The 14,618-nt window shown below is 38.9% G+C and overlaps 1 protein-coding gene across 1 annotated transcript in view; it reads right to left on the minus strand.

Moving 5' to 3' along the window:
* Positions 1–14,618, minus strand: part of LOC142143522 (complement C3-like) — a 183,812-nt gene that overhangs the window by 149,472 nt on the left and 19,722 nt on the right. The window contains exons 7-8 of the mRNA XM_075201418.1: positions 14,112–14,199; positions 9,932–10,031 (exon numbers count right to left, since the gene is read on the minus strand). Coding sequence (XP_075057519.1) covers positions 9,932–10,031; positions 14,112–14,199 — 188 coding nt within the window. The remainder of the gene's footprint in view (positions 1–9,931; positions 10,032–14,111; positions 14,200–14,618) is intronic.

The following is a 14,618-nucleotide window of genomic DNA, read 5'->3' on the forward strand; positions in this document are numbered from 1 at the left end:
TTTTTTTAACTCTCTGCCTCTCTCCCCTGTTTTTATTACTCCCTCTTCTTTATAGCACTGTCCCTTTCTGTTTCCCTCCCCTTGCCTCTCCGCTTCTGTACTTACCTTCTTTCTTTTCTTTTCTTCTCTTCTTTCTTCTAGTCTTGTCTGGCGCTCCTCACTGACTGCCGGGCGTGACTTGATGACGTCACGCCCGGCAGTCAGTGTGAATGGAGAAGAGAGGAAGGAGGAACGCAGCGCTGATCACGTGAGTATGGATCTTTTTTTATTTTTTTTATTTTCAGCTCCCCCCCCTCCGCGGAAAAATAAAATAAAAAAAAACAAAAAAAAGGCGCCGAATAGAAAAAAAAATGAAAAAAATAAAAAATTACAAATTTGCACGCGAGGGCCCGGCCCGTGGCCCCTGGCAAGCCCGGGCCCAGGTAAAATGTACCCGCACCCCCCCCCCTCTCTCTCGGCGGCCCTGGCCATATTATTATAAGGAGGAGACTCTTCTCTTTTAAATGAGGGTACACCTAATGTTTTGAAGCCAGCAGTTAGGAGATCTGCGCCCTCCTCCTCCATCACAGGACTGCTTTATTATTTCTGTAGTGTAAGGTATTATGGTCTGGTAATCACAAAATAATAACTATTAAGGAGTACCTCATTAGAAAGAAGGAACTCTCCTCTTCCATACAAGTGTAAACCTGAGTGTTTAGGTGCCAGGAACTTAATGACATTGTCATGATGATGTAGTTAAACACTGCCCCTCCCCCACCGACCAGCAAATCTGTGGGGGTAAGGTAAGTATAATTTTAACCTCCCCGTGTGCTAAGTAAGAGTTCCGCTTGTCCCTTGCACTGGTGGGATTAAGGTAACAAAAAAATATTAATATGACAAACAGTATTATAATGCAAATGTAGTTTCTTAAAATTAAAGGAAATATAACAGAAACAGAAAGCTCACTTAGTTTTGTACCACTGCACCTGGGAAAGGTTGGGAAAAGTGAACAAATCTTTCAATATAAAATTGACTTCCAAGCACATGACAAATTTTGATAGCATACAGTGAGCTTTTAAGCATGTTGCCCTGTGAGCTCACTGAGAGAGACAGTGGAATGTTGGGAGTGGAAGCCCAGTTACAGAGATATAAGAAGGGAATAACAGTAGAGAAAGTGAGTGAGGCAGTTTTACCGAAGTTGCTCAAGTATTTTGAAGGCGAAGAGGAGCGGAGAAATAGAGTGGCAGTTGGAGAGAGAAGTTGGGTCAGTATATTGCTTGTTTTAAATTTGCTCTATACTAGGAATGAGAAGGGGTAGACTGACAGATTTTCATTAATAACTACTAAACTAAAATGAGCAATGAATCTGTCTGTCTCCCCAGTGTCTAGCACAGACCTCATAGATCATGAAAATTAAATATCATACATCACATTAAATTGGATTTTTTTGTACTCACCGTTAAATCCATCCATTCCAAAGCTGCCCCTAGGGGTGGGTACACTCAATGTGTGCAAAACCTAAACTGGCATAGCATTGATCCACCTTGCAGTGGTCTGTTTAACGGACAAGAAGATTATCTGTTCTATGCAAGGAAGCTGATCGTTCCACATAGATCCTCAAGGCCCTAACCAAATCCAATAGGATAAGTTATTCTTGCTCTTTAGTTGCTAGGTCCTGGCCTAATGCCTGGATATCAATATCTTGGTTGATATGGGAACTTGATACCATCTTCGGCTGGAAGAAAATGGATAATGCCAATACCTGAACCTTGATTGAAGCTAACCTCAACCCTTTGTCCAGGACATCCTGTAAGAATGACAAGAATCTAGTCAATTTAAAAGAAGAAGTGTGAACACCTTGTCTTTCACACCAGTCAATGGAAGCTTTCCACAATCTGTAATATTTTTTAGAAGAGGTATGTTTCCTGGCTCTTATCATGGTCTGGATGACTTTCTCAGAGAGACCCTGTTTACAGATAATTATGGCCTCAATTGCCATGCTGTTAAAGTCAGCCGAGCTAAGTCCTGGTGGTAAAATACCCCCTGGCTTAAAATATCTTCTCTGAGAGGTAGTCTCCATGATGGCTTCTGCTGCCATGCTTAGAAGATATCCGTAACATGATCTCCCGGCCAGTCTAGTGCCACTAGAATAACTGTTACACCCTCTCTCTTGGCCTCTTTCGGTACCCAAGGTAACATTGGAAGCGGAGGTAAAAGATACACTAGGAATGCTTGTGGATACCTGGTTCTTGCACAGTACCAATCTACATTGTGTTTCAGCCGAGAGGCCATCATGTTGACCTCCGGCTAACCCCACCTCTCCACAATCTGATTGAAACACTTCCAGATTAAGGGACCTTTCCCTGGGATGGATGGCATGTCAACTCAAAAAATTGGTCTTCCAGTTGTCCACCCCATGGAAAAAGAAAGCAAAGATTGCTGGGACATGATTTTCTGCCCAGCGCATGATCTTGGCTTCCTCCCTCATCGTTAGAGGACTTCTTGTCCCGGCTTTATAATTTAAATATGCCACAGCCGTGGCATTATCCGACTAAATTCTGATAGGTCTGTACATCAATTGTGACTGGGCCCACAATAGAGCACTGAGAACCGCCCTTAGTTCAAACACATTTATAGGTAGCTTGGCTTCCTCTTTGGACCAAACCCCTGAAGATGAAGATTTAGCATCACCGCTCCCTATCCCTGCAGACTGGCATCTGTGGCCACAATATTCCAGTCCCATACAGAGAAGGATCGAACATGGTTGAGATCCTGTGAGGACAGTTTGAAAAACTGTGTTGCCAATTGAGGATAGGACTTTGACCACATGACTAGAATCTCGTTCTGGAATGTCTGAGAGTGAGTGTGTGCAAACTGCATAACTTCAAAACAAGATATCATTCTCCCCATCACCTTCATGCAATCGAGGATGGATACTTGTCTGAGGGACAACAAAACATTTACTTGTTTCTGAATGACCCGAATATTCTCTGGCAAAATCACTCTCTGACACCTCGTGTCGAAGAGGAAACCAGAAAAAGCATGCCCTGGGCTGAGACAAGAGAATACTATTGATGGTTTATTACCCATCCGTGCAATTCCGGTGTTTCTTCTGTCAAGCGCAAATGGATCGAGAGAAGAGAGGCAGAGTTCACCTTTATCAAGAGATTGTCCAGGTACGGTATGGCAGTCAATCCTTTTGTTCTTAAAAGAGCTGCCATTACCATCAGATCTTTTGTAGATACTCTTGGGGCTGTAACCAGACCAAAGGAAAATGCCCTGAATTTGTAATGTATTTTTCCACCATACCTGAGAAGGTTGTGGGGGCCTTCTCATATTGGAATGTGAAGATACACATCTTTGACATCCAAGGAAATGGGAAATTTGTCTTATTTCATGGTTACTGAATGAATAGACTCCATTCTGAACTTGGCTACCCTCAAGTGTAAGTTGAGGGAATTCAAGTACAGGATGGGACAGAAAATCAAATCCCATTTCTGTACAAGAAATAGGGTAGTAGTAACTCAAACCCTCCGGCTCCTTTGGGACTGGGACAATCACCCCTTATTACAACAGGGACTGAATGACCAATTTGTCTCTTGAAAGATGAGTGGAAAAAAATCCACTTTGGTGGTGGCACTTAGAAGTCCAGCATGTAGCCTCTTCCCACTATGCCTCTCACCCACACCTCTGAAGAAGAACAGATCCACTGGTCCAGAAAGAGCAGGAGATGGGCCCGCACCATGGTGCTTTTTGGGGGGAGAGGGAGCAGTCATGTGGATTGTTTTTCAGCTGGCTTGGAACCAGGATGTCTGCCTTACCTCTTTGATAATTCACATGTTGGGCAAGTGATTGGCACCTTGAGGAATTTCCTCTCGATTTACCATGTAGCGAAAGGCATGAAATCTTTAAGTCTTGGGTTATTAACAGGAATAAATTATCTTTTTACTCCTGTGGCCTGAGAGATGATCTTGTCCACTTCTGGTCCGAAAAGGACAGTCCCCTCAAAAGGTAACTCTTCCAGAATCTTTTTGGACTCTGCATCTGCCTCCCAAGATCGAAGCCAAATTGTACGCCTGGCTGTGACCGCTAAAGCAGTGGTTCTGGATATACATATGCCTGCATCCAGGATAACATCAACCAAATACTCTGATGCTTCTTATACATGGTCTGCTAATAATGTCAAGTCTGATCTTGGTCTCCTGGATTGTATGACCTCACTTTTTGTTGGCTAGCCCATTTTTCCACCACTTTGATTACCAAAGTGGCTGCACTAATGGGTCTGAGTGAGAATCCTGTTGCAACAAAATTGGAACTTAAAATGCCCTCATATTTTATACTTGTGCTATATTTTAAATAAGCTGCACTTGGAAGAGGAATAGTAGTGGATTTTGTAAGATGAACTATTGAAGCATTCACCTTTGAGGGAATCTCCCATGTCGGTTTCATAAAAAAGGTAGCTAAACCGAAATCTTCTGAGAACTTGGAATCTCCTATTTGTTTTTTTCCAAGCATTTTTCCAAGAGTTCAGACAGCTGTGAAGAAAATGGAAAATAAACCGTTTGTTGTTCTCTTTGAATAGCTAAATTTCAGAAACTTCCAGTTCTACCTCTTGAATATCAAGGACCTGTCTGACTGCTAAAATGAAATCCACAACCCCTTGCCTGCTGGAGGAGTCTTCCTGAATCAAAGGAGGTTTGGGGATGATGCAGTCTACAAAAACCTTTCAAGTGAGGAACACGCACAAACCATGCCCTGTCCAAACTTCTCAAAATTCTGGAGCCAAGATGGTTCCTACACTGTAGCCACGGAATCAGAAGCCCCCCACAACTGAGGTATCTAGAGCAAGTGATTTCGCAACTGGGATCCCTAAGGAAGGATTAGGAAGGTTATGTTGACATACCTCTGCAGGATGCGCTGCAAACTGCATCAATTTTACAATGGACTGAGCTAATGCTTTAATTCAGGTAGGCTCAGCCACATCGGCAGCATCCCCTCTGGAGATGCATGGATTTTGTCATTCTTAATCTTTTCCTATTTTGACTGAGACTGACACTTTCCCAGACTGCAGTCTGCTGTGCAACATTTACATTGCGGATATCGAGTCCCTAGAATCAGCTATTTCACTGCTGACCTCTCTGGGAGACCATTAAATAGAGTGATGCGTCCAATAAGCATTTAAACAATGCATGTACCCTCTATTGTAATGGCGGTGTTTGCTAGTTATCTGTGAAACTTAAAGAATAAATTATAAATGTTGCTGTACTCTTTTGGAACTACAAATAACTGCAGGACCTCCATACAGGGGGCATAGTGGGGAGAGAGCAGGCCAGACAAGTTATTTTTTAGTGCCTTACACCCAGCAAAGCATCCTTTATACCCAAACTTTGCAGTTTCCCCCAAATGGAATGAATGAAAAACATTGATGAACGTTATCAGTAACTATTTCAAATATTATGAGAGTGTGCTTTAGGCAATTGTTAAAATATATAAGAACTGTATGTCCTGAGCTGAGCTTACTAATGAAAATAGGATTTGGTATATCAGCAGTTGTACTACACAAGGGGCTGATGCCAAACTCTCTTTAAATAGAAAATACTTATATTTCCTAAAGCGAGTTTTTCAATTTCTAGTAGTCCTGCCCACATACTGAAGTCCTCAAGGACACTGCAGCATGTAGACAACATAACCAGATTTATAGTTAATAAACTGTTTTATAGGGTAACACTTTTTGTCTTTAGACACTTTTCTCAGGTTCATAACAAAGAGGTGGCTGGTTTGAAACTTTTTGGGATTAAACAAATTGAAAAAATGCCAAGAGGAGGAGATAGATTCTGTCGCTTGTGTGATGCAGAAACCCTCTGGATTTTTAAATTACATACATTGGTTCCGGTAAGACTAAAAGAGGCCTTAGAACTTTTTGAAAATTGATATAAAGCAATATACATGGGCTAAGTACTTTTTATTATACATCTGTAAATATTTATTTTAGATGGCTAGTTTTTGTAGTCTATATATATTTTAGGTTATTTATTTTGCAAAATAGGATAATAGGAGCATTGACTTCTTTCAAACAACTATGCTGAGTGAGTAAGTAATATCACCTACCGCCATTAGATTTTAAGGTTTATGCTTAAGACCAACTATATAGGGGTATGCCTATTATTTCTTGTACTAATATTGATCATCATACTGTTTCAGAGCCTACTATTGCTGAGTTGAATGGTATAGAGAATAGGAATCGGTTCTTATGGAAACCTTTTTTTTTGGATCCAGTTTTGTACTTTCATAATGTTTATGGCTTTAGTATGGATACATGTTTTTTGGATTTGTAGCTGTGCTTGTAAATATAAGCTCTAGTTGGAAGACTTACACTAATATAACTATGTTTAACTATCTAAATAAGTAGATGTTGTAGAGTTTTAATTTTGATATAATAGTATGATTCACTCTTTTGTGACTGGGAATATATTTATTTTATTTATATTTATTTTTAGATTTATATTTCTTTATATATGTTGTCACGACCACGCTCAGAGCTGCCGTTACTTTGGGGTGTTCACTGTATGAGGTCACACATGATTTCAGCCCGCAGTCTCTCTCTACCTATCACACAGGTTATAGACCTACGGAATCGCCCCCAAACACAGCGCTCACACCCCCCAAACACTTCAGGTTCTGCCACCACCTATTGAATACCGCCAATAGGACCCCAATATACTGTCCCACACTGGCACACAGGCTTCTAGTTATCCACCAACTAGCAAAACCCGCACCAGCACAAACAGGGTTAACTCTTCACACCTCCAGACTGTTACACAAATGTAAATGCAAGCACACACAGCTTGTGTCAAATGTATCAACAAATCACACACTGGCATTCCAAGGGTTAACTTGGTCGAGCAATCTGACTCTTCTAAACAGGCTAATGGATTTGTTACAGTATCAAGGACGCAACTTATTAAATTATAGATTTAATATACAAAAATACAGGGCATACAGATAAAAAATAATGAATAACAATTAACAGATTTGACATAACAAGCACAACAGTTTAAAATAAAAAGGATTACATTCAGAATAGCATTTACGTGAGTTGCATAATCTGTACCATGGGGAATTGGCTAGGAAGATGGACAGCTTATCAATGGACAACAGAAAATAATGGAATTGAATTCACAAAGAATGACTCTATTTGGTATTATATGATGAATCACTTTATTTGGCACGATATAGAAGTTCAGTCCTTTTGACTCTCCGTTCACACACGTGAACGATGTTTACCAAACAAAGGGAGAACCTATCCCTATCCAGAATGAACCATCATTACTCAAGGATTGGACAATCCGCCTGTCCATCATTTACAGATCCAGCCCAGGCCACTACCCATTTATACATTTAAACTCCGGCCGTGGCCTGGAGTACACTATCGATTCCTGAAGAAGCCTAGTGCGAAACGCGTTGGGTCGACCACCTCACGCCCTTCAAGGGCAACACAAACTGATTTTTACCACCGTTGTGGATAGCGAACGGATCCGGTCACGCATGCGCATGTGCAACTCTGGTGACCACGAGACTGTCAGCAACTTCTGGGTGTCACATTGCTCTCCAGCGCACCGGCAATACTCTGTGCATCAGCTTCTCCTGGCGTCAAGCAAGGACCTGAGAGTATATCATTGGCCCTAAAATAATAAGAGTAAGTCCTTAATTACAAGGTCCGTTTCAAGCTTTCTCCACTGGAACTCACTGTCGGCTGACAGACCTAAGGAGATTTGTGATTTGTCTTTCGGCACAGGACTGGCTACATTCGTGTCTTTGGCGTTAAAGTGGACTATTGCTAGCCCTACCAGAGAACCGTGTTATTGATGGTCCATGTGGATTTATCTGGAATTAATACGGACATTGCTAGCCTGTTTTTGGCATATTTATTGCTGATGTGCTTATTTATCTTATTTTATTTTATATTACTTTGTCAGTGTTATATACACTGTAGGGCTGTTACCTGTTTACTGCCCCTAATAAATCTGTTTTTGCTATCACACATTCAACCCTCTGTTTCAAGAGCCCAGGGAGTTACTGTTTAAAATATCAATGTAACTTGATTTCCCCAAAATGTCTGACAGTTTTTTCCTCCAGAACACAGTTTTTTAAGCAACAAGACATGGGATGGTCTTCACAGGGGCAGTGTTTAAGGCTAATAGGGGGCAGGGATGTCCCCTGGGTGTCACTATACTTTGCTCACAAATATTCCCAAAGTCTTGACCTGTGGGTAATTCTTCACAGATCTATCCCCGAGAAATAACTCCCCGTTCAATAAACCAGTCATAATCTCCCGCACATTTAAATACCAAACATGACAGAATTATGACAATGTGACATAGTTTTTCCAAAGATGTGCGATTTTAACTGTTCTTGGATACCCCCTGTACTTCACAACCCTGGTGTGTTTTCTGCTCCTTAGTATGGAGTGCCACCCAGATTTCCCAAAATATGAACTATGACAACATTTTCCTTTGAAGGTCATATTTCTTTATACCTGTATAGGCTTTCACATGCTGCCTACCAGGATCTCTAGCTGTGATCGGCCCCACAAAGTCTATTCAAGTGTCTACAGCTAACAGTGAGATTCTGGAAGCTGCTAAAGGTGGCAGGCTTATCTTCTCACACTGGGATGTGCAAAGCCATCAAACACATTTACATCAGACTCTCTGTCTTTAAATTTTACACTTTAACTTATTAATGGATTAATTTGATACAACCTATTTACACTGCAGTTATGAATTATCCCTTATAAATAACTGCAAGCTCTCTATGTTCACGACATATGTTTTTTTTTTTTTTTAATTGATCTATACATTTATAATTCATTAATACCTATGTTATGTAAAATTAATCTATTTGCTTTTGTTAAGTTTTTATTATGTTGCTGGATTACGATTATATGTTTTTTTTCTTCTTACTTGTATAGGAGTCCGTTTTAAATATGAGAAAGATGTCCTAATGGACAAGTTATATTATCTAGGTTTTATAATAGACCTGTCTCAGATGTTGTAAGTAGGATCATCAATCAATTAAATGAGGAAAAAAAGAATATGGACTATTTAATGTAATGTACTTGTAATGTAATGTGAAGTAATGTACAACCCATAGGTACCTTGTCTTTAATAAAGTTTGGCCGAGCTAAACGAAATGCGTCGACATTGAGGAGTAAGGAGAAGCTATCGACACTGGTCGTGTTTGCGCTTGTTGTTATCGGCTCATTGGATCCTTATTTGGTTTACTATCTTAATTCGCTACCACCAGGCAGTGCTATGAACTCATTCTAAGCCTACATCTACAAGACCTGACGACACAAGACGACTGTGGATACATGTGGGGCTAATACTATTTATGTCTCTGCCGGCTGCTGTTTCCATACATCCATGCAGAGCTGTGTTAAGTGAGCCTTACCATGGCAGGATCGTGTTAGGAAAAATTGGCAAATATTGAAAGTTCTGTTTATGCCGACTGTTGTTTTGATACATTCATGTTAAGCTATGTAAAACAAGCCTAAATATTAACACATTTGTGTCAGGAGTTTCTGGCAAATATTGACGGTAGAACTGTACCGCTATACAGCAAACCTTAAACCAGCGGATCAGATAATCACGGGTGCATGATCAGTGGACAGTCATTTTGATTTTAATTGAGACCGGTTTTGATCTATGTAACATTTGGAAGTTTTTTTTATATATGGGCTTATTTTATATGCGAGATTGTATATAAATAATAAATATTAAATATACAGTATGTCTAGGATAGAATTCAGCCAGTTATTGTACTGAATGCAGAAAATAAATAGATCTACTATTTATATGCTATAAAATAACTGAGGAACTATAGTCTTGGATTTCAACTGTGACATTTCTTAATATTGGATATATTTTGATCTCTACTGCTATATGTTGAATACCTGTACTCTTGTCATAGATCCATGTAGACTCTTCAGAAAATCCTTGTACAATCCAAATATGGCAACAGCATATCCATTTACAGCCTGACCAAACAGGTACCTAAAATGAGGTGTAATGCAAATTTATGATTGATTGTGAAGCCATTTATATTGCAAATACTAAATTCACTAATTTTCAAAGTATTTCTTTAAAACTAATGCACAAAATCCCCAATATTATGGTACAGGTAGTGGACAGAAAAATGGAAACCCCTGGGTAAATGAGGGACACCAAACATATGGAAAGCACTGGCTTCCACATAGGCTTAGTTCATACATATTACATTTCAGCATGGTCAGGATGATGTATAAAGTATTAGTTGGCAGGAGCTATAGTGACCAAAAAAGCTCAATCTCTACTTTCTCAAGCAACAGTGTCTAAGGAAATGTCAATATGGAACTCAAAAAACATCAGTAAAGGATAACAATGGACAGAAGCATTCTATTGATTGACTTTATATTGTGTCTATATTTGTTCACTGTTCTCTGTACAGCGCTGCGGAATTAGTGGCGCTATATAAAATAAATGATGATGATGATGCATTTACACTGAGGACTAAACTGTCCCAGAGCAATGCTCCGACGCCAGGCACCACTTCTCCAAGAGGATGAGGTGAACTAGGTTCCTTCTACCACATTTGGTGGACCTTCCCTAAGATCACCAAATTTTGGGAACACATAACTACCCTTTTATCAAAAATAACCATTATGCCTATCACAGAAGATCCTTGATCCTTACTTCAGGGTTTACCAAAAGACGGCTTGGACAAACCCTCAGATAAATTGGTCACACAAATCCTTAATGCAGTTAGGTGTCTGGTAGCACATCATTGAAAAAAACTAGAACATTCGTCCATGGAACACACAATAAACACACAATAAAATATGGCATCTTGCTTCCATGGAGATCATTTCTGCCTACTTGAACAATAAGACTCAGAAATTCACTCAAATTTAGAGCCTATGGTACTATTACAACTCCTCAACTTCACAAATTGCCTGTACTAATGGACATTTAGATCTCCTTTGGTAATTGACATGTGTTATTACCCCTATAATTACTTGATAAATTGTGATTACTTTCTTCAAAGATTAGTATCGCGCGGGGTTCCTGGAGTTAGCCTCAGTTTCCTGCCCTGACCCACCCTACCCTTCCTTTACACTCATTAACCCTTTCTGTCACACACAGCCATACTACCTAAATGCCACTACACTCAATACAATACAATATTCTTTGATTGAATTGGTCTAAGGTTCTAAGATCACTTATGGTTTTGTGTTTTCTTTCAGTGCACCTAATTCCTGTTATTTAATCTATTGGTGTATTTGAAATTTGAAAATCAAAATAATGTTATATATATAGATTGACATATAACTGTACATGAGATTGAATGCTATAGTTTTACAACTCTGTTTATCCATAATATCATTCATTCATGTTTATGGAACATTGCGCTATTTCTTAGATAATCAATCTAATAACCCCAATATCTTATTGGATGAATAACTAAAAATCCATGAACAATGTATGCTAAACCATATTTATTTTTACTTTATTTTGATGTTTATATACCAAACCTTTAAAAAAAATAAACAATAAGATTCCTTTGCTGTTAACAGGGGCACCGAGAATGAGGGGGAGCAAGCACAACGCCCTGGCCTACCTGTGTAGTGGGAGAATCCACTAAACTGGTGTGGACACCCCCACACACACACATTTGGCAGCTAAGGAAGGTGCCCCAAGAAGTTGCTGTACCAGGGACCAAAATTCCTTTAGTCATCCCTGGATGTCACCATATACCATATCACCCCCAGCTTTGAGAGGGATTAATATTTAGTGCTGAATTTTTCAAATCTTCTAAATAGAAAAAGTGAAGGTGTTACCTATAGCAACCAATCAGATTCTAGCTATCATTTATCTAGTACATTTTAAAAATAATAGTTACAATATGATTGGGTGCCATGGGCAACACTAACACTTTTAATTTTTAGAATGTTTGATGAATCTACTTATTAGTCAGAGAAGGCTTTAAATCATTGTAAAATACTGATTCATTAATTTTACAATGGTGCCCTGCCACGTGTGACTAGGTGCTCTGTTGTACATATATTTGGTCTCAAAATCCAGTCTCCATGGGTGGGAACACTGTTTTTCACCCCTTAGCATTGTTCCCATTTTATTTTCTTAAATCACAGACGCAAAATAAATTTATTTTGGAATTCTTAAAACTGCTTAACACAAAATACTCTGCAAAGCCAAATAAAAAAAACTCTAAAATGTTTTCCTCATTAATTAAAAATACAGAAACCTATAATAATCAGTTTTATAAATATTCAGGCCCCTTATTTTAATTATTGGTAGAAGCAACTTTGGCTGCAGTTACAGCTGTTAGTCTAGTTGGCAAGTCTCCACCAGTTTTACACAAATGGACACTAGTTTTCACACATTCTTCTCTGCAATATTGCTTGAGCTACAGCAGGCATAGAGAATAGACATTTGCAATATTAAGAATAAACACTGACAACAACTGTGTTTTTTAGATTTTTCTTGATGCTTGTTACTCTCTGTAACCAACAACATGTGTCCTGTCCACTCCTAACTCTGAGGGGTAGATTTACTAAAAATTGTGTTTGATAGTGGTTTGGAACTGCCACGCATTCCCACAAATTTCCCACAGTTTAGTGCTACAAACCACCATATTTGCTATAGACCAGTGATGTATGGTAGTTTCAAAACACCTAAACCACCAAAGGTTAAGTCAAAAACGTTAGAAAAAAAGACTGCTTTTTAAATACTTGCTTCTGATAGGCTAGTAAGCTCAAATATGCTGTTTGGGCTATCTTGTCATTCATAACAGAAGATGAGGCACCACTGACATAAATTATTATGGAATCATTATTTATTGATTATGGCCACACAATTCAATTATAATTAACTTATGGGGCAATTTTTATTTTTCATTCTATTAAAGGAGCAATATTATTATTTAATTATATTATGGGGACAATATAAATATATCATTATTTTAAGCAGAAATAATATTTGATTGCTAAAGGGGGCAATAATTATTTATTATGGGGACGTCATTATTTCATAATCTTATGTTCTGAATGACAAGCAGTTTCAGCAATCTGCCTCTCACAACCACCTCTTCTTTAATGCATGGTCTCTTCCTCTCTCCGCTTTGCAGAGCAGAAAAGTCAAATGAAAACATGCTTCAGAAGTTGTTGGATGAGATTTTAGTGGTTACAGCCACCTAATAAATATTGCCCTGTTATATTGAAGAATTAAAAAAGTAAATAATCAGATAAGCCTTTGAAATTTTTAGTTCTCCAGAGATCATTGATTATTATTATTATTATTAATTTTTATTTATAGGGCGCCACAAGGTGTCCGTGGCGCCGTACAGGGACAAAAACGAATTACAATGCAAGGTGAGACAGCACAGTACAGTAAACATAAAGCACAGTAACTCAGTAAGCTCAATGCACAGCTAGTGAGGGCGGGGGGAGTATCCGAAAATGACGGGGCCCAAAAGGAGGGCGCGGAAGAGAGGGAGACCCCCAGAGGGAGGGGGGGGGCCTCGAGGAGGAGGGCAAAGTAGCTGGAGAGCAGAGTTAGAAGTGGTGGAAACAGGAGGAGAGATGGCCCTGCTCAGAGGAGCGTACAATCTAAGGGTGTTTTACATCTGTACCCTCCCTCCTCATATAACTCTCTATACAACTCCCCATTGGTGTGCTGCATGATAAAGTAAAATAGAGAAGAAAAAGAAATCACACTAACCAGAAATTTTAGTTCATTGGGTAAAACCCATATATGCCCAACCTAATTAAAGTTTTTTTTTTTTTTATATACTTGTTGATTTTCTTGTGGGTGGATAAACAAAATGGGAAGTTATTAAGTAGGTTTTTCTGGGTTCTACTAATCATCTGTTGCCCTACCAGAAATCATAGGATATAACACTATTGGTATCTGCTACATACGAACTCCAGGAAATAAACATTTCATTGAGTATAACATTTTCTCCTTATGCCTCATGGAACTGTTAACATGACGGTGATATTTTTGTTAATTAGGAAAAAAATATCCCAGCAGGATCTAATATTAATATTGAGAAAATAATTACACATATTTACTTACCTGGCCTTAATGTTAACAATCAATTCTTCATCCTTATAATAAAAGAACTTATTCTCTGTATCCAGCTCAACATTGAAAGTTGGAAGCACTGGGTGAAAAAACCAGACGTAAAAGGTTTGTTACATAAATGGGAACCAGATTTCTCAATTTCTCCTGATACATTTTCTATAACACTTGTTGAATTTAACATTTACTCGCTCATTTTCCAGCCCACTAAAGCCAATGGCTTTTTTTGACTACTTGTCACAGGAGCACGGATACAGTGTAGAAAGTCTGTATGCAGCATTGTCGCTTGTTGTTAAGCTCCAGTAGTATATTTAATTATTAACTTCCCAAACTTTTTAAAAGTGTATACAATAGCATGAAATCCATTGAATTTTCAACAGGAAGAACATTTACGCACTTCGGGCCTGATTCATTAAGGATCTTAAATGAAGAGGATCCTTATTTCAGTCTCCTGGACAAAACCATGTTACAATGCAAGGGGTGCAAATGAGTGTTCTGTTT

Source organism: Mixophyes fleayi, chromosome 1 (genome assembly GCF_038048845.1).
Source record: "Mixophyes fleayi isolate aMixFle1 chromosome 1, aMixFle1.hap1, whole genome shotgun sequence".
Lineage (NCBI taxonomy): Eukaryota > Metazoa > Chordata > Amphibia > Anura > Limnodynastidae > Mixophyes > Mixophyes fleayi.